This window comes from Natator depressus, chromosome 3, assembly GCF_965152275.1.
Source record: "Natator depressus isolate rNatDep1 chromosome 3, rNatDep2.hap1, whole genome shotgun sequence".
Classification (NCBI taxonomy): Eukaryota; Metazoa; Chordata; order Testudines; family Cheloniidae; genus Natator; species Natator depressus.
Genome location: NC_134236.1, coordinates 42,014,196 through 42,031,785, shown reverse-complemented (window position 1 = coordinate 42,031,785; position 17,590 = coordinate 42,014,196). Strand labels below are relative to the sequence as shown.

The 17,590-nt window shown below is 46.5% G+C and overlaps 1 protein-coding gene and 1 long non-coding RNA gene across 4 annotated transcripts; one reads left to right on the top strand and one right to left on the bottom strand.

Annotated features, from left to right (window-relative positions):
• Positions 1 to 11,763, bottom strand: LOC141983837 (protein CLN8-like). 3 transcript variants are annotated; one of them, XM_074946827.1, is made up of 4 exons: positions 11,374 to 11,763; positions 3,456 to 4,105; positions 2,327 to 2,368; positions 1 to 512 (listed from the first exon to the last, which is right to left on the bottom strand). In XM_074946827.1, the coding sequence occupies exons 2-4, from the start codon at positions 3,993 to 3,995 to the stop codon at positions 495 to 497; spliced, it is 600 nt and encodes a 199-aa protein (XP_074802928.1). In that variant the 5' UTR covers positions 3,996 to 4,105; positions 11,374 to 11,763; the 3' UTR covers positions 1 to 494. The 3 variants fall into 3 exon arrangements, with proteins under 3 accessions (XP_074802928.1, XP_074802926.1, XP_074802927.1); XM_074946825.1 differs by having other exon boundaries at positions 1 to 2,368; XM_074946826.1 differs by having other exon boundaries at positions 1 to 2,368; positions 11,273 to 11,399.
• On the top strand, positions 5,074 to 11,597 carry LOC141983838 (uncharacterized). The gene is made up of 3 exons (XR_012638540.1): positions 5,074 to 5,168; positions 9,424 to 9,499; positions 11,415 to 11,597. It is a non-coding gene; the product is annotated as an uncharacterized LOC141983838 (long non-coding RNA).
• Positions 11,764 to 17,590: the final 5,827 nt, after the last annotated feature.

Here is a 17,590-nt window from a genome sequence, read left to right as displayed (position 1 = left end):
TACAATAATAAAGTTTGTAAATACCTCTCTTTATTTGAGTCCATGTTTACAATGGTGATTTCCAAATGGTAGCAAATTGTAACAGGACATCAATATGCACTATGGCTTGCTACCTTTCACCTTTGTCCAGGGGTAGCTAATTGAGATGGGTGGTGATTCCCTGTCACAATCTGTAACCCATGGACCAGAGGATGTGAAAGGTACCCTGAATCAGATGATGTGAAAGAGGAGAGGTAGCAAATTGCAAGAGATGACCCACCCATCACGATTAGCTACACTGACCAGACAAAAGCTCAAAGGTAGCAAATTACGACAAAGGGAACCTACTTCTTCAGAATTCACTACCATTGCCCAAAAATTGGGAAAATGTAGCAAATTCTGATAGGGCAGCTTACGCATCAGAGGCTGTTACTGGTAGCACAATGTGTCGGTAGCAGCTTTTCATGCCTCGCTGGCCAGCCATACGTGCTAGACCCAGGGATCGCTCAGTTCAGTTAACATTCCTTATGCAGCTGGAACACATGAACAAATACATTGTCAGAACTGAATAAAAATGACATGGATGTTTACAGCCCTGTTCAACAGCCACACTGCCAAGTTTCAACACCTTTTCAGAATGTGACACTACTGGAAGGATGGCTGGAAAGACCACATTATCTTACAAAAAGAAAAGGAGTACTTGTGGCACCTTAGAGACTAACCAATTTATTTGAGCATAAGCTTTCGTGAGCTACAGCTCACTTCATCGGATGCATACAGTACTCCTTTTCTTTTTGCGAATACAGACTAACACGGCTTTTACTCTGAAACCTGTCATTATCTTACAGGAAGGCATTTCATTCAGACTCCGGAGTCTCTCTCTCTCCTTGCTCTCAAGGTGCTCAGAATGGCTGAGACAGTCACTGATGAGGTCATAAATGCACACTAGAGGCGTTCATATGCCTAGTTTACCATTTGAAGAACAACATTATGACACTTGCAGAGCTACGTTGGTGGATGTTTACCAAGCAGCAGACAAACGGAGAAAAAGCGTCATTGACAAGGGATGCACTTGTACCTGCTGTCAAGAGGGCAAAGTATCAGGCAATAGAATGGCTCTGGGACAATTGACCACACCCAAAACTGTCTTCCCCTATCGGGCACTAATGGGTCTTGGAGGATGGAACGATCACACCAGTTATGCATAAAATACCATGCGCTCCTTCAGCTAATCAAAAGCTCATGTACAAAGACCAGATGCTCACGACCCTGCAAATGTCTGGCTAGCCGTCTGCCTTAACAGAGATGTGTGAGTGTGTTGTGGATGATGATCCATGTGACAATGTGTCTAGCAGTGGAGCCCTAGATGGAGATCACACAGATAATGACTTTGATGAATAAATGTTTTCAGTCCTACATGTCAAGGCTAAACTCCTTGGATTACCACAGGTCAATATCATTTTCATCTAAGCAATGCATCCCTCTGTTAAAGTATAATTTTAAAAAGTTGATATTTCAATATTTTCTCAAATAGATATATACACAATTGTTTTAGGTTTGTCACCATTATGTTCGTGGAGACGGATGTTATTCAAAAGGCCTAACTTGACCCATTTCTGACAAAGTTGTATTATCAAAAATTCCACCAGCTGGAGGACCTGGAGATGGCAGCTGAGGGAGGGGAGAGGGTAGGTAGGCAGTTAGTCCCTCTTGCCACTGAAATTATGATTCTGTAGATTTTTACATACCTTGCCTTTTTATCACTGATTTGTCACTTCCCCCAGAATGAGATTTTACTACTTTATGCTCAGGCTAAAATTATTGGTATGAATCCTGACTGAGTCAAAGATTGTGTGTGTGTGTGTGTTTGTGTACTTTAAATATAGACAGAAACAATTTTAAAACACTTTTGATAAATGAGTATAGTACACTGATAGCAATCTGTGAGAGGATCAATATATTCATAGACTTCTTATAAACAATTCTATTTTCATGGACTTGGAAGTAAACCTGCACCACATTCTTCCGGACAGATTTTCTAGTTACCCTAACAGCTATTGCAGCACTATAACCTCTTCTTCTGAAATGTTTCACTATTTAATTTACCAGAAGATCCATTTTCCACTGCTGTATTTGGAAAGTTCCTGTCAACTAGACCAAAGAGCCGCTGAGTTGATCTGTACGTCCAGTATGGATTAAGTATTAATGTAAGTGTACTTAACCCCATGAAAAAGACAATAAAATATGGAAGTCCCAGATTTTCCACCACATCATTCCAATTGGAAATATACACCCACCACATGTGATAAATAAGGACCATGCGGCAGTGAAACATATGGATATTTACCCATTGGTTTGCCTTCCAAAAAAGGGTATTAGCACAGCCAATCTGGAAGAGACAACAACAAAGAAAGAGAAATGAGATTGCAGCTTCAAGATAAGACAGTCAGTGTTTTCTATAAATAAGAGACATATTTAGCTTTCCTGTTGTGTTTAGTGTAAACTGCCATACAAACATTCTCTCAATCATTTTTCTCTTGAGTGCTAAGAGATTGCACATTTATATAGCCTTCTGTCCAGCAGAATTCTAAACCACTTTGCCACCTGTGTGCATACAACATCACTTAGATGCAGCCACCTGTTGAAGGGAGAAAGACAATCAAAACAAAGCACCTCTCACAAAAGTTCAGGGGGGCTACCAGGGTCTGGGAAGTTATGGCAAACACCTCCCAAGCAAACCTTGACTCTAACTGCTCTAGCACCTACATGAACAGACAGGACCTTCAAGTTTAAGTTCTCATGAAAAGCATCACAGGAGGGCTGAGGTGAACCTGTCAGGGCTTGTGGCTGTAGTTTGAGAGTCCAGATATTTTAGAATTTATGCTTACACCACTAAGACAGACCGCTTGGAACTCACTGCGGTTTCAGAAGCAGGGCTGATTTCTTCTCTCCCTACAAGCATGGCAGATCTCTTCAAAGCTGCTCTCCCTCTCTGCATCCATAGAATATATATACACACTCAGATGTGTGAGCAAGCATGCACACACCTTTAGTCTCCAGCAGCAATTGAATGGTCTATATTAAGCTTGTTGGAGCTGATGAGCTAGTCTTATGTTACTATTTTCAGTCTTAAACAAGTATTTTAAAAATAGAGTTTAGTCACCTAATCTTTAGTCCTCTGCACTAGATCTCAACTAGTGAATCTGTAAAGTAATTTTTTTAAAATCTTTCCATTTTCTTTCTTTGCTACAAAGTGGGCAAAATTTTTTAATATCTAACTATTTTAGCATGATATAAATAAGGATTCCCATGGTCATTTCACTTCAAGTTTGGAAGGAAAAGTTCTTCCTTGATCCCAGAACTAATCTCTTAATTTGGAGGCCAATATTCCTTTGCAGATATTTTTTGAGCAGGAGGCAATGTGAGCTTTATAATGGAAACTTCTATCACCAATAATAAATACACCAAGTTATTACCTTTAAAAGCACATTGGAGATGCAGGTTGAAGGAGCACTCATCTCAAGTAGCAGTCCCATCAGTGGTAGATAGTGTCCAGACTTTATGTTCGTTATCACACCAAGAAGCCCACCAAAGGCAAATAAATGATGAACCACTGAGAACACATCAAACATCCTGAAAACAATATTAGACACATGAATAACTACATTTTCATGCAAGAAGAAGCCAGCAGCTATTAAGCAGTGAAACCAGCTCCACTTTTGCTGCGAATGCACTTGGTCAACTTGAAAAACTGGATCTATGAACAAGGCCCACAAGCCAGCTCCACAACTCTGAACTGCAAACAGGCCACGTGTTATAGACATATTCCAGAAGGCCTTCTCCTTTCCTGACAAAGTGCGATAACTGGCACTGATCCATGACGACAGCAAGTGAGCTAGAAGAAAGAGTCCCAGGTAGATAAAAAAGCCAGCTGCTAGTAACTTCCAACGAACTTCCCACAGAACGTAGTCCCAGTCAAATATGTCTCTGGATGCTGCACTGTTTGCAAGATTCATTTCTTCTTCTCTAATTCGAAATATCTAGAGGGAGTCTGAAGGTTCTCAGCCATGTGTTGGTCTATGTTGAAGCTACTGAGCCTGTGCTGTTATACGGAGCAGAAACCCATCTGCAATTAAAAAAAAAAAAAAAAAAAGAGAGAGAGACATGTACGGAATGGCCCAGTGTATGTATATATATATGATCTCCCCATTTATGAAAGCTCCACTAATATATCCCAACACTTCAGAACTGACAGAAAGACCCTCAAAATAAAATAACCTACAAAAAGATGGCCCAGTGGGCTAAACACTGTTAGGTGGCTACCTTACTTTTTTCAATAACTTAAAGAAACCACAACTGAGGTGTACAATTCTCCAGCGAAATATTTAAGCATTTCTGAACCTTCATTTTTTCACCTGTAGAGCCCTCTGGAAATGTCTACATCAGTGGTTCCCAAACTTGTTCCGTCGCTTGTGCAGGGAAAGCCCCTGGCGGGCCGGGCCGGTTTGTTTACCTGCCGCGTCCGCAGGTTCGGCTGATTGCGGCTCCCAGTGGCTACGGTTCGCTGCTCCAGGCCCATGGGAGCTGCTGGAAGCAGTGGCCAGTAGGTCCCTCAGCTTGCGCTGCTTCCAGCGGCTCCCATTGGCCGGGAGCAGCAAACCTGCGGATGCGGTGGGTAAACAAACCGGCCTGGCCCGCCGGGGCTTTCCCTGCACAAGCGGCGGAACAAGTTTGGGAACCACTGGTCTACATTGTATTTGAAAACCTGCAGCAGTGAGTCTCTGAGCCCTGATCTACAGACTTAGGCTTGTTCTATGGCACTAAAAACACCCGTGTAGATGTTTGGGCTTGAGCTTGAGTTCTGGAAACCACAGAAGGGTTAAGTTTGAGCGCCCAAGCCGCAATGTTTACAGTGCTGTTTTGTGCCGTAGCATGAACTTTGGACTCTGAAACTTGCTGCCACTGGTTTTAAAATGCAGCATAGTCATACCCAGGAGGAAGGATGCTCACTGTGGGCTCCAGCCCGGGAAGTGCCAGAGGCTCCAACAGTGGGAACCAGGGACATTGAAGCCCAGGAGGAGACCCAGAAAATGGCGGAGGTCTGCGGAAACCCAGAGTTGCTGGGAGCCATCCGCGCTGAATAGCCTGGAAACTCCAGAGATGCTTCATGCTCAACTACAAGGGACAGGGTAGGAAGTAGCCCAGGGGGAGGCGGCAACCACACACCCTGGAACACTCAGAGTATTTCAGTCTGGATCCCTGCTGACTCAGTGGCAGAGACCCTTGCCACTGATAGAGTCCTGGGCTGGGAACTGTGGAGTAAGGTGGGCCTGGGTCCCCCTATCCCGGCTGTTACCCACCCCTAGGTTGTGGCCCACTTCCCCAACTGGCTTCTGGGCCACTCAGCTCCGAGAGAGGGGGCAGCCATCTTGATTCTGGCAACCAGGCCATACCGCTCTGAGAAGGGGCCGCCTCACTGACTCCGGCCACTAGACCTTACAGCCCTGAGAGCTGGGGCTGCTTTACTTACTCTGACCATTAGGCCTTACAGTCCTGAGGGCAAGGGCAGTCCAGCTGACTTAGTCACTGGAGGCTGACTAATCACTGTTGGCCCAAAAGACCATGCCCCTTAACCCCTGAGGGAACAGGGTCAGAGCCCCCAACTACTAGTGTTTGTCCTAAAAAGGAGGCTCAGGGGCTACAGACTGATTGTTTGCTCTGCCCCGCTCCGGGGTCTGGAGTTCCTGACTGATTGCTTGACTCAGCAGGGAATCTCCACAGCTGTGTGATGGGGTGTATCGACTCTACACTGGGCAAACAGAAGCGATCCCCGCTTGATACACCAAGCCCCCATGAAATACCCTAAGAGTCTTTAGGAATCAAACACACACCCAGTTTATAGGGTACAGATTAAAGCTGCAACAAACCAGATGCTCTTGGCCTCATTCTCATTCACACCAAGTCCACTTTACAATGCTTTGAAGTATAAAAGAGTACTGTTGGAGCAGAATAACCGTAAATGAGAACTGAGCCCTTGTAGACATGTTTTTTTTTTTTAAACACAAAATAATAATCAGTAATAGTGTAAATTTTCTTCTTTATTATATGTTTACATTAACCGACCTTTGATACATGCAAATATGTACTTTGTTATCAGAAAAAACTCTTACCTACCTTTCATAACTGTTGTTCTTCGAGATGTGTTGCTCATGTCCATTCCATGCTAGGTGTGTCCACACTCACGTGCATGGCTGCCAGAATCAGCTGTGTACAGGATGGTCTATAGGGAGGCCCTGGCTACTGCCTTGCCCTCGTCCATGACGGCCAAGAATTCCTGTCTCAACTCCTGAGACAGGGAGTTCGTAAATTTGGCCACTGAGTTCCAGACACTGAAGTCATATCTCCCCAGCGATGCTTGCTGGTTGGAGAGATGCAGTTGCAGGCTGGCCGTCGAATAAACCTTTCTCCTGAGTAAATCCAGCTTTTTAGCATCTTTATTTTTAGGGATTGCTCTCATTTGCCTCAGCCTGTCTTGTTCATTGGCAGCTGAGACCACCAGTGACCCTGGGGGAGGGTGGGAATACCTGTACTCATTGTCCTTGGCAGGGACATAGTAGTACTTCTCTGCCCGTTAAGGTGTTGGGGCAGAGAGGACGGGGTATGCCACAGTGTCTTGAATAGCTTGAGTACCCCGTCATGTACTGGGAGTGCCACCTTAGAGGGAGCTGCAGCAGCCAATATATCAAAAAGGCTGTCCGTAGGCTCCTTAAGCTGCTCTGCCTCCAACCCCAAGTTCGAGGTGACAAATTTGAGGAGCTCCTGGTGGGCTCGAAAATCATCTAGTGGCAGCAGGTTGTCTCATCCGGAGAGGATAAGGAAGAGGCCATCATCACGGGAGGGACTGACTCCTCCTCCACAACCAGGGCAGACGGCCCCAGGGCCATTGTGGGTTTTGGTACCGGGGTCTGGTTCCAATTCAATCTCCGGTGGCCAGGTCAGTGCCAGGCTCTGCCTCTCAGAGACTACTGAGGACATTGGCTAGGAATATGATCCTGACATCAGTGGGAGCCCCTAGGGGTCCAATAAGGCCATTGCACTGGCCATTGTCCCAGTGGCCAACCCATCGATGGACCCACAGCGAAGTCTGGTCCAGACGGCCAGTGTCATGAAGGGGAAGGGATAGCTTCCTCCTCTGACTCAGACTCCTCCCTCAGTGACCCAGAAGGAGCTGTTGCTACTGTCTCCAGCTGGCTGTGATGCAGAGACAGAGGTGGTGCTGCACTGGAAACTGGTGGCGGGGGCTGGAGACCGGTGCCAGAGACATACGGTGCGGTGATGGGGAGTGGTGCCAGGGGGCCAATGACCGGGAAGCTGGAGAACGGTGTCATGACGCTGGAGATCAATGCCGTGGATCTGGCGACTGGTGACAGGACAGGCACCTGCACCAGGTTGAGGCCCACTGGGGCAGCCCCATCGAGGGCTTCCCTCTTGAAGTGACCACCTTCGCCAACTCCACAGACGGGCGAGAGTCTCTAGGCATGGACAGAGCTGAGAATGACATGAGGTCCTTTGCTGGCTGAAAAGCCTCCAACATTGAGGGAGCTTGGAGATGTACGGGTTCCGAGCTGTTCCCAGGTGTCAGTGGTGGGTCCTTAACAGGCTGGATGCCTTAGAAGGCATAGTTACCGCCAACTACAGCTCTAGGGAAGACAAGCAACCTGGCACGGGTCTCACTTTGTCAGGAGTTCTGCACCTGTCCCTCCGCAGCACTGGGGAGCGTCTCCTGTTGCCGTGCTGTTTTTTTGTGCCTCTTCTTTGGCATAGGGGAATGGTGCCAGGAAGAGCCCAATGCTGGCAGAGCACTCCACACCAAGGTTGACATGCTTGGTGCCAAGTTGGAGTGGCAAAGCTCTGAAGCTGAACGAAGGGCAGCTTCTATTAACAAGGCCTTCAAACAAATGTCCCTGTCCTTAAGCATGAGAAGCCTGAAGCCCTTGCAGACCCTGCACTTTCTTTGATGTGAGCTTCCCCGAGGGACTTTAAGCAGCTCACCACTCTAACTGAACTACTACTAACACTAAAAATTATATCTAGAGAAAAGTCCAAGGAAGTCCACAGACAAAACCACAAGGGAGCTTCCAATTGTAAGAGACAGTCCAGCAACCATCACGGGTAGTAAGGAACTGAAAGGGCACGGAGCTGGTGGCACCCCATATACCGGCGCATGAGCGCAGGGCACCAGGGGCGCTGGAGCTGTCCGTATGGATACCACTGGAGCTGTCCGTATGGAAAAAGTTCCAGCAGTCATGCACACACCTAGCATGTAATCGACATGAGCAAACACTCGAACTTTTAAATCTTTTTGTGCATTAAGTCATGTTATGAAAAATTTAGGTCTGTCAAGCGATTAAAACAATTAATTGCGATTAATTGCATGATTAATCGTGCTGTTAAACAACAACAGAATACTATTTATATAAATATTTTTGGATGTTTTCCACAATCGCTCAGACAAACAAGTTTGTTTACATTTGCAAGAGATAATGCTGCCCCCTTCTTGTTTACAATGTTACCTGAAAGCAAGAACAGGCATTCACATGGCACTGTTGTAGCTGGTGCTGAAAGATATTTACATGTCAGCTGCTCTAAAGATTCATATATCCCTTCATGCTTCAACCACCATTCCAGAGGACATGGGTCCATGCTGCTGATGGGTTCTGCTTAATAAAGATCCAAAGCAGTGCAGACTGATGCATGTTCATTTTCATCACCAGAGTCAGATGCCACCAGCAGAAGGTTGATTTTCTTTTTTTATGGTTTGGGTTCTGTAGTTTCCGCATTGAAGTGTTGCTCTTTTAAGACTTCTGAAAGCATGCTCCACACTCTGTCCTGATCAGATTTTGGAAGGCACTTCAGATTCTTAAATCTTGGGTCAAGTGCTGTAATTATCTTTAGGAAATCTCACATTGGTACCTTCTTTGTGTTTGTGTAAAATCTGCAGTGAAAGTGTTTTTAAAACGAACAACATGCTGGGTCATCATTCAAGACTGCTATAACATGAAATATATGGCAGAATGCGCGTAAAACACAGAGCAGGAGACATACAATTCTCCCTCAAGGAGTTCAGTCACAAATTTTATTAACACATTATTTTTTTAACTAGCGTCCTCAGCGTGGAAGCATGTCCTCTGGAATGGTGGCCAAAGCATTGAGGGGCATACAAACGTTTAGCATATCTGGCATGTAAATACCTTGCAGTGCTGGCTACAAAAGTGCCATGCGAACATCTGTTCTCACTTTCAGGTGACACTCTAAATAAGAAGCAGGCAACATTATCTCTCGTAAATGTAAACAAACTTGTTTCTCTTAGCGATTGGCTGAACAAGAAGTAGGACTGAGTGGACTTATAGGCTCTAAAGTTTTATATTTTGTTTTTGAGTGCAGGTATGCAACAACAAAAATCTACATTAATAAGTTGCGCTTTCACAATAAAGAGATTGCACTACAATACTTGTATGAGGTGAGTTGAAAAATACTATTTCTTTTGTTTATAATTTTTACAGTGCAAGTATTTGTAATAAAAATAATATAAAGTGAGTACTGTACACTTTGTATTCTGTGTTGTAATTGAAATCAATATATTTGAAAATATAGAAAAACATCCAAAATATTTAATAGATTTAAATTGGTATTCTATTGTTTAACAGTGCGATTAAAACTGCAATTAATCATTATTACTTTTTTTACTCATGATTAATTTTTTTAGTTAATCACACTAGTTAACTGCAACTAATTAACAGCCCTAGAAACATTATTTAAAGTTTTCAAAGTTTACAAAAAGACAGCCCTGTTTCTTACAGTTCTCTTCTGTGAGGTGTTTTCACAAAGTATGCAGCATCACAGGTGTGCACATTTGCAGGCCTTGCATGCACAAAAAAACCAGAAGTAAGGAAACAGGACAAATGGACCAAGCATTAATTCACAAATGTCCCTGGAAATAATATGTAGCTAGTAGATGAAGAAATAGTCAGAAGAAGAGTAAAGTGTGATAAGCTTGCAGCTGCAGCTTTGATTACTAGCACAGTTTGTGGTGCATGGATACCTCATGACGAAGGATATGATTTGGGCATGGATTCCATGACTTTAACAGATCTCTGTAAATTTGGGAGTGCTCTGGCTGTGCAACTCTCCCCCAGTGAGGGGCTCCCCAGAAGCTCCCCCATGCTCCCGGAACAGTGGGGCTCCAGCTGTCAGCCCAACCCCCTCACCTCCAACCCCTTTACCCCCAGCGTGGTGGGGCTCAGGCTTTGGCTGTCAGCCCCATGCAGCGTGGCTCAGACTTTGGCTGTCAGCCCCACCATGACTTGATTTTGTACATTTTTACGACTGTTCTGTGAATTTGGGTTAATTTAACACAGTTTGACTGGGAGACAGAAGAGGAAGCCATATGGATGCTTAGCAGCATAAGTAAAAAGCTTCTACAGCGATGCCTTCCTTTCCTGCTCTCCAATATAATAAAAAGAAAAGGAGGACTTGTGGCACCTTAGAGACTAACCAATTTATTTGAGCATGAGCTTTCGTGAGCTACAGCTCACTTCATCGGATGCTGTAGCTCACGAAAGCTCATGCTCAAATAAATTGGTTAGTCTCTAAGGTGCCACAAGTACTCCTTTTCTTTTTGCGAATACAGACTAACACGGCTGTTACTCTGAAACCTGCCAATATAATAAATAACAGAAGCATCCTTATAGCTAGAGAGCAATGGAATATTGTTTGTTTATATTCTCAGAGGGCCTGACTCTGCGCTCCTTTGCACCAGAGTAACTCCACTGGCCCTTCCTTCCCACTGCCTTGCACCTTGGACCGGTGGGGAGAGAGTTAAGAATTCTAAGTTGGTAGCATTTTACACTCACCCTGCTCAGATGTAGACAACTATGCACCGTACAAGGAAGTGGGGAATCAGGCCATTAACGTCAGCATAGTTTACACTGGTGTGAAGAGAGAGTCCCAGAAACCTTCCTTTCCCGACAGAGAAAGCAAAACACCCTCCAACCCACTCCCTCCCCTCAGCACAAGCACAGTTACATCCAAGCTGTGTGAAATTCCCCGCACTTCATGCAGTAGCCTCTCTCCAGGAAGTAGGATGTTTTCTCAGCATTTAACCAAAAACAGAAGTTACTTAACGCTGTCGAATCCCCACTTCCTCCTCCCCACATGAAGGAACAGTACAACACACAGGAAAATATTTGCAAAAGAATCAGAACAGGAGGGGAAAACAACAACAACGAAATACCAAGATGCAGGTTCTCCGAGGCCCGCCCTCACCATTCAGCAAAGTGAGCGCTGTAGTTAATAAATCCCTTCTCCACGCGGCAGCCTTTGCAGGCTACTTACTGGCTGGTCTGCTTCACTTGCTCTGCACTTTCTCCCCGCAGCCTCTGTGCTTTCCTCTCACGTGCTCAACAGCAGCGACCGGCCGACTGCAAAACAGAGAAGTCCGGGCTGCTTCTTCCACCTTTGCAGAAGCAGCTGCAATAGCCTTGAGTCCCAGCTCCCCACAGCAGCAAGGAGAGACACCTGCACACACGGGATAATGTTGCTTCCTCCTGCCCCACCCTTTGTTTCTGCCTGAAGCAAACCGTCACGCTCTTCCTGGAGCGGAGAGTGGGGCGCAGCAAATGACCCGCTTTGGCAAGCCCGACTCTGGGGTGGGTTGTTCCCAGTTCTTGGATTTGAATTCCGCAGCGCAGGAGCGGGGGTCAGCCCACACTCTGCCTCGCCGCTGTATCCAAGTTTCTCGTTGCACTGAACAAAAGGGCGATCGCCCCCCAGTACAGAGTCCTGAAGTTTGTTGCACCCTGGAGTGTGTTGCTATTGGCGAGGATGCAAAACGTGTCTGGTGAAAAGCCAGCCTGAGCCCAGCTCGAACCACTGAGCTGTGTAGGAACGTGGGAGCTGGAACCGAGGGACAGACCCCTCCAAGACCCCGCTGTGGGCAGGAAGTGTGTGTGTGTGTATCCTGCACTGAAATAGTGTGTCACACACGTGTGTTGGCTGTATCGTGCCTCGACTGTGGTATACGGAGGGGCCCACGTCTTGGTTTTGTGCAGCTTGGTGTGGGACGTTTCTCACCGGCCATAGTCACGGATTTCCCTCTCTGGGTGGCGCCCCTCCCCAGGGCAGGGTGGGGGTGCGGCAGGAGCCTCTCCAATGTGCCCTGCAGAAGCAGGACTGGGGCGGGGATGAGCGGGGGTTGGGGAAGGCAGGGTGACTGGGGAAATCGGTGGAGAGTACTGGAGAGAGTCTGGGGGAGCACGTGGAGTAAGGTGCCTGGGGGTTGTTTGGAGGGGGACTGCGGAAGAGAACAGGTTAACGGGGGGTGGGAGGAGGAGAGGCGGGTAACTGAGCCTGGACCAGGTGGGGAAGGGTGATTGGAAGCATTGAGAGTCTCAAGCATTTTGGGGGGAGGGGAGATATTGGAGCAGCCTCTCCCATCTATATTACTTCCACTTAGCTTCCCTCACTCTAGCTCTGTGCCCCATTATTCTGCTCCTTTCCCTGGCTGCCCCTTCCGCCCAGCCTGTTCTCTGACGGAACCTAAAGTTGGGGCTTAAGGAATCTGACATTTGTCCCTTTAATTATCACAACATTAATTTTAGAAGCCAACACCGAGATGGCCCTGATCAGGAATTTCCAAATGCAACTTTCTGGTGGCAGCTTCAGAATGAAATTCACCTTGTGAAGGGGTTCAAGTAAGGTTCTGTCTACCAGTGATTAGTACTCAGGCTTAAGCAGGTAACGTGAATTTCAGCCCCCTCCGCCAGGACTCTCCCCCACCCCCTCAACAAGCTTAAACCAGCTTTTCTAGATAGCATTTAGAATACCGTCTATCTATTAACCAGACAGAGTACATGTAGATTCTTCTGTATGTAACCCTTCTACCCATCAAAGTTGACAGCAACAAGGGCTGGGTTCAGTATCAAATTTGGGACAGGGAGTGCCTGGACAGAGACTGGAAGTGGTATTATTTATGAAACCCTTCTACCACGTTGAGTCAGCAGCAACAAGGGCTAGCTTCAATATCTAGGGGTTCCTTCTGACAATACAACACAGTTCAGGCTCGAGCCACCACTCATTAATGTGGGAAAATTACATACCACCCGTGAGTGCCTCTAGAGACAATACTTCCCCTCTCGCAAGCACTGAGTCTGTGTATACAAAAGAAAACTTTTACTAAAAAGGGGAAAGGAACGGATCCGGGAATTAATTTGGGAACACACCACAGGCATGATTCAAAATCATATGACCATGATGAAAACACCCACCCTAGAGTACATTGGGCAATCCTTGGCCTCAGGTTCTCAGCTTGCAGTGAGAAAGTCTAACGAACAAATGTTCATTTCACGCCCCACTCTCCACTCCCTCCACTGCACCCCTCACAGTTCTTCCCCTTGGTCAGTGAAGACTCATAGTTCAAAGGTGCACTCACATGAGTTCATCTCCCACTCCAGGTATGCCACTCCACCATCGTTCACTCTGCCCCTGCGCTATCAGCCACTGCATCATCCACTCACTTCACCACTGTGCTGTCGGCCACTGGGTCACTGTTCACTCCACCTCTGTACAGCAACATCTGTGATGATGTGATGGGGTGACCACCCCACACAGGACTGGAAGGGGTTAAGATGACCTGATGGGCCAATTAACTCCACAAGCTGCGCCCAGAGGAGAAGCCAGGGAGCAGGGAATTGATTGGAAGCAGGCTCAGCTGGAGTGACCTATATAAGTCAGGAAGCTGGCACAAATGAGGCTTCAGAGGTATAGTCTGTAGTCACTCCTTGGGAGGCACGTTTGGGACTATAAAGGGTCCACAGTTACTCCCTGAAAGGAGAGTGTGGTTTGGCAAACCCAGAGAGGGGAAGAGCCAGAGATGTAGGTAAGGCTCCAGGGAAAAGCAGCGAGGTGTGGGATAGGTCAAACCTTGGCTGCTGATGAGAGGGCTTCTGAGCTGGGACCCAGAGTAGAGGGCCAGCCCAGGTCCTCTACTAGCCATTGATGAAGTTGCACCAGCGGAGCAGCAAGCAGGAAGACTCCTTGAGCCCATTTGTTAAGGGAGACTTTGATACCCGGAAGAGGGGAAACACAGATGGTGACCCACCAGGGCTAAGTCATGGAAAGGAGGCTGCGGTTCCTGGAGTGAGAGGGATCTACAGGGCGAGAGGATGACAGAAGAGACCCCATGGGGGGAGGGCACAATGCCTAGCCGGAGCTAATACCCAGGGTGGCCATCAGGAGGCACTACCAGCAGTGAGTGAACCCCATGACAGAAGTTTAGAGGTCCCACCACTTAGCACAGTTTTCAGTGATTTCAGCTTGTTAGTGGGGGAGCCTCACCGCTAGTGCTGGCTGTGGCAGTCTTTCACTGGAGACACTATCCCACAGCAGGCTTAAGGCCTAGGCCTGATTATCAGTGATTTCAACTCCAGTGGTCTGTAAGAAAACAAAAGACTCTCAATTAAGTTTAATCAGCTTGGTCTTTAAACAGTGGAGGGGGCAAAGTCAAAGTTGTGTCTAGGACTGTTAGGCAGAACCCACACCACGATTTATACTTTATTATGAATTATTATTTGTATTATGGAAGTGCCTAAGGACCAATGGAGAATGGTCCCACGGGCGCTAGATGTTGTACAGAGTCACAGACAGGTCTGTAGGCCTAACTTGACATGAGTAAGTTGACATAAGTAAGGGGAGGGATAGCTCAGTGGGTTGAGCATTGGCCTGCTAAACCTTTGAGGGGGCCATTTAGGGATGGGGCAAAAATTGGGGATTGGCCCTACTTTGAGCAGGGGGTTGGACTACATGACCTCTTGAGGTCTCTTCTAACCCTGATATTCTATGAACTGACTGAGTTCTATGAACTAAGACCTTATTTCTCAGTGGGCCAGACTGAGAAGGTGAATGGAGGACTAAGCTGTAAATAAGGGCTTAACAAGCACTGGACTGGAGTCAGTCTAGCTAAGATAAACAGGGACACCTTAAACTAGGGACAAATAGACCAAATAAACTTGGAATGTGGAGAGCAGCTTATACTCGAACAGCACATATAGAGCATGATGTAGAGGGATTGGTTCCTGAAAAGCAGCCACGCCAGTAATGAAATGAATAATCTTCCATAATTGGGAAATGTCTTATAATAATCAAATGCCTTCTTTAAGGCACTGTCATAAACATACAGTTAAGGGTAGCATAAAATCCCTCCTTTACCTGTAAAGGGTTAATCAGTTCCATTAACCTAGTTGACACCTAACCAGAAGGACCAATGGGGAAAGAAGATACTTTCAAATCTGGTGGGGGGAAGGTTTTTGTTTGTGCTCTTTGTTGCTCTCTCCAAGACCAAGAGAGGCCAAGCAAGTAATCCAGCTCCTACTGAATGATACATCTAAAATTACAGAAATAGTAAGTAATAGCAAGGAAATGCGTTAGAGTATCTTTTGTTTTAGCTTGTGAATTTTCCCTATGCTAAGAGGAAGGTTTATTCCTGTGTTCTGTAACTTTAAAGTTTTGCCTCGAGGGGAATCCTCTGTTTTAAATCTTATTACCCTGTAAAATTACCTTCCATCCTGATTTTACAGAGGTGCTTCTTTTACTTTTTTTTCTTTGTAATAAAGTTCATAGAATATCAGAGTTGGAAGGGACCTCAGGAGGTCATCTAGTCCAACCCCCTGCTCAAAGCAGGACCAATCCCCAACTAAATCGTCCCAGCCAGGGCTCTGTCAAGCCTGACCTTAAAAATATCTAAGGAAGGAGATTCCACCACCTCCCTAGGTAACACATTCCAGTGTTTCACCACCCTCCTAGTGAAAGTTTTTCCTAATATCCAACCTAAACTTCCGCCACCGCAACTTGAGACCATTACTCCTTGTTCTGTCATCAGCTACCACTGAGAACAGTCTAGATCCATCCTCTTTGGAACCCCCTTTCAGGTAGTTGAAAGCAGCTATCAAATCCCCCCTCATTCTTCTCTTCTGCAGACTAAACAATCCCAGTTCCCTCAGCCTCTCCTCGTAAGTCATGTGTTCCAGTCCCCTAATCATTTTTGTTGCTCTCTGCTGGATGTTTTCCAATTTTTCCACATCCTTCTTGTAGTGTGGGGCCCAAAACTGGACACAGTACTCCAGATGAGGCCTCACCAATGTCGAATAGAGGGGAACGATCACGTCCCTCGATCTGCTGGCAATGCCCCTACTTATACATCCCAAAATGCCATTGGCCTTCTTGGCAACAAGGGCACACTGTTGACTCATATCCAGCTTCTCGTCCACTGTAACCCCTAGGTCCTTTTCTGCAGAACTGCTGCAGAGCCATTCGGTCCCTAGTCTGTAGCGGTGCATGGGATTCTTCTGTCCTAAGTGCAGGACTCTGCACTTGTCCTTGTTGAACCTCATCAGATTTCTTTTGGCCCAATCCTCCAATTTGTCTAGGGCCCTCTGTATCCTATCCCTACCCTCCAGCGTATCTACCTCTCCTCCCAGTTTAGTGTCATCTGCAAACTTGCTGAGGGTGCAATCCACACCATCCTCCAGATCATTTATGAAGATATTGAACAAACCCGGTCCCAGGACCGACCCTTGGGGCACTCCACTTGATACCAGCTGCCAACTAGACATGGAGCCATTGATCACTACCTGTTGAGCCTGACAATCTAGCCAACTTTCTATCCACCTTTATAGTCCATTCATCCAGCCCATACGTCTTTAACTTGCTGGCAAGAATACTGTGGGAGACCGTGTCAAAAGCTTTGCTAAAGTCAAGGAACAACACGTCCACTGCTTTCCCCTCATCCACAGAGCCAGTTATCTCGTCTTAGAAGGCAATTAGATTAGTCAGGCATGACTTGCCCTTGGTGAATCCATGCTGACTGTTCCTGATCACTTTCCTCTCCTCGAAATGCTTCAGAATTGATTCCTTGAGGACCTGCTCCATGATTTTTCCAGGGACTGAAGTGAGGCTGACTGGCCTGTAGTTCCCAGGATCCTCCTCCTTCCCTTTTTTAAAGATGGGCACTACATTAGCCTTTTTCCAGTCATCCGTGCCTTCCCCCGATTGCCATGAGTTTTCAAAGATAATGGCCAACGGCTCTGCAATCACATCTGCCAACTCCTTTAGCACTCTCGGATGCAGCGCATCTGGCCCCGTGGACTTGTGCTCGTCCAGTTTTTCTAAATAGTTCTGTTTTTAAGAATCTGATGGCGGTTTTAGTGTCCTAAAAACCCAAGGGTCTGGTCTGTGCTCACCTTGTTTACTCTCAAGCCTCCCCAGGAAAGGGGGTGAACGGGCTTGGGGGGGATATTTTGGGAAAACAGGAACTCCAAGTGGACCATTTGCTTAATCTCATTTGGTGGTGGCAGCGATATCGTCCAAGGACAAGGAAGAATTTGTGCCTTGGGGAAGTTTTTAATCTAAGCTGGTAGAAATAAGCTTAGGGAGTCTTGCATGCGGGTCCCCACATCTGTACCCGAGAGTTCAGAGTGGGGAGGGAACCCTGACAGGCACATGACACACTTTGCAACCAGGTTGCCTAGTTCATTTCTAAACCCAGGCTGGCTCCTCA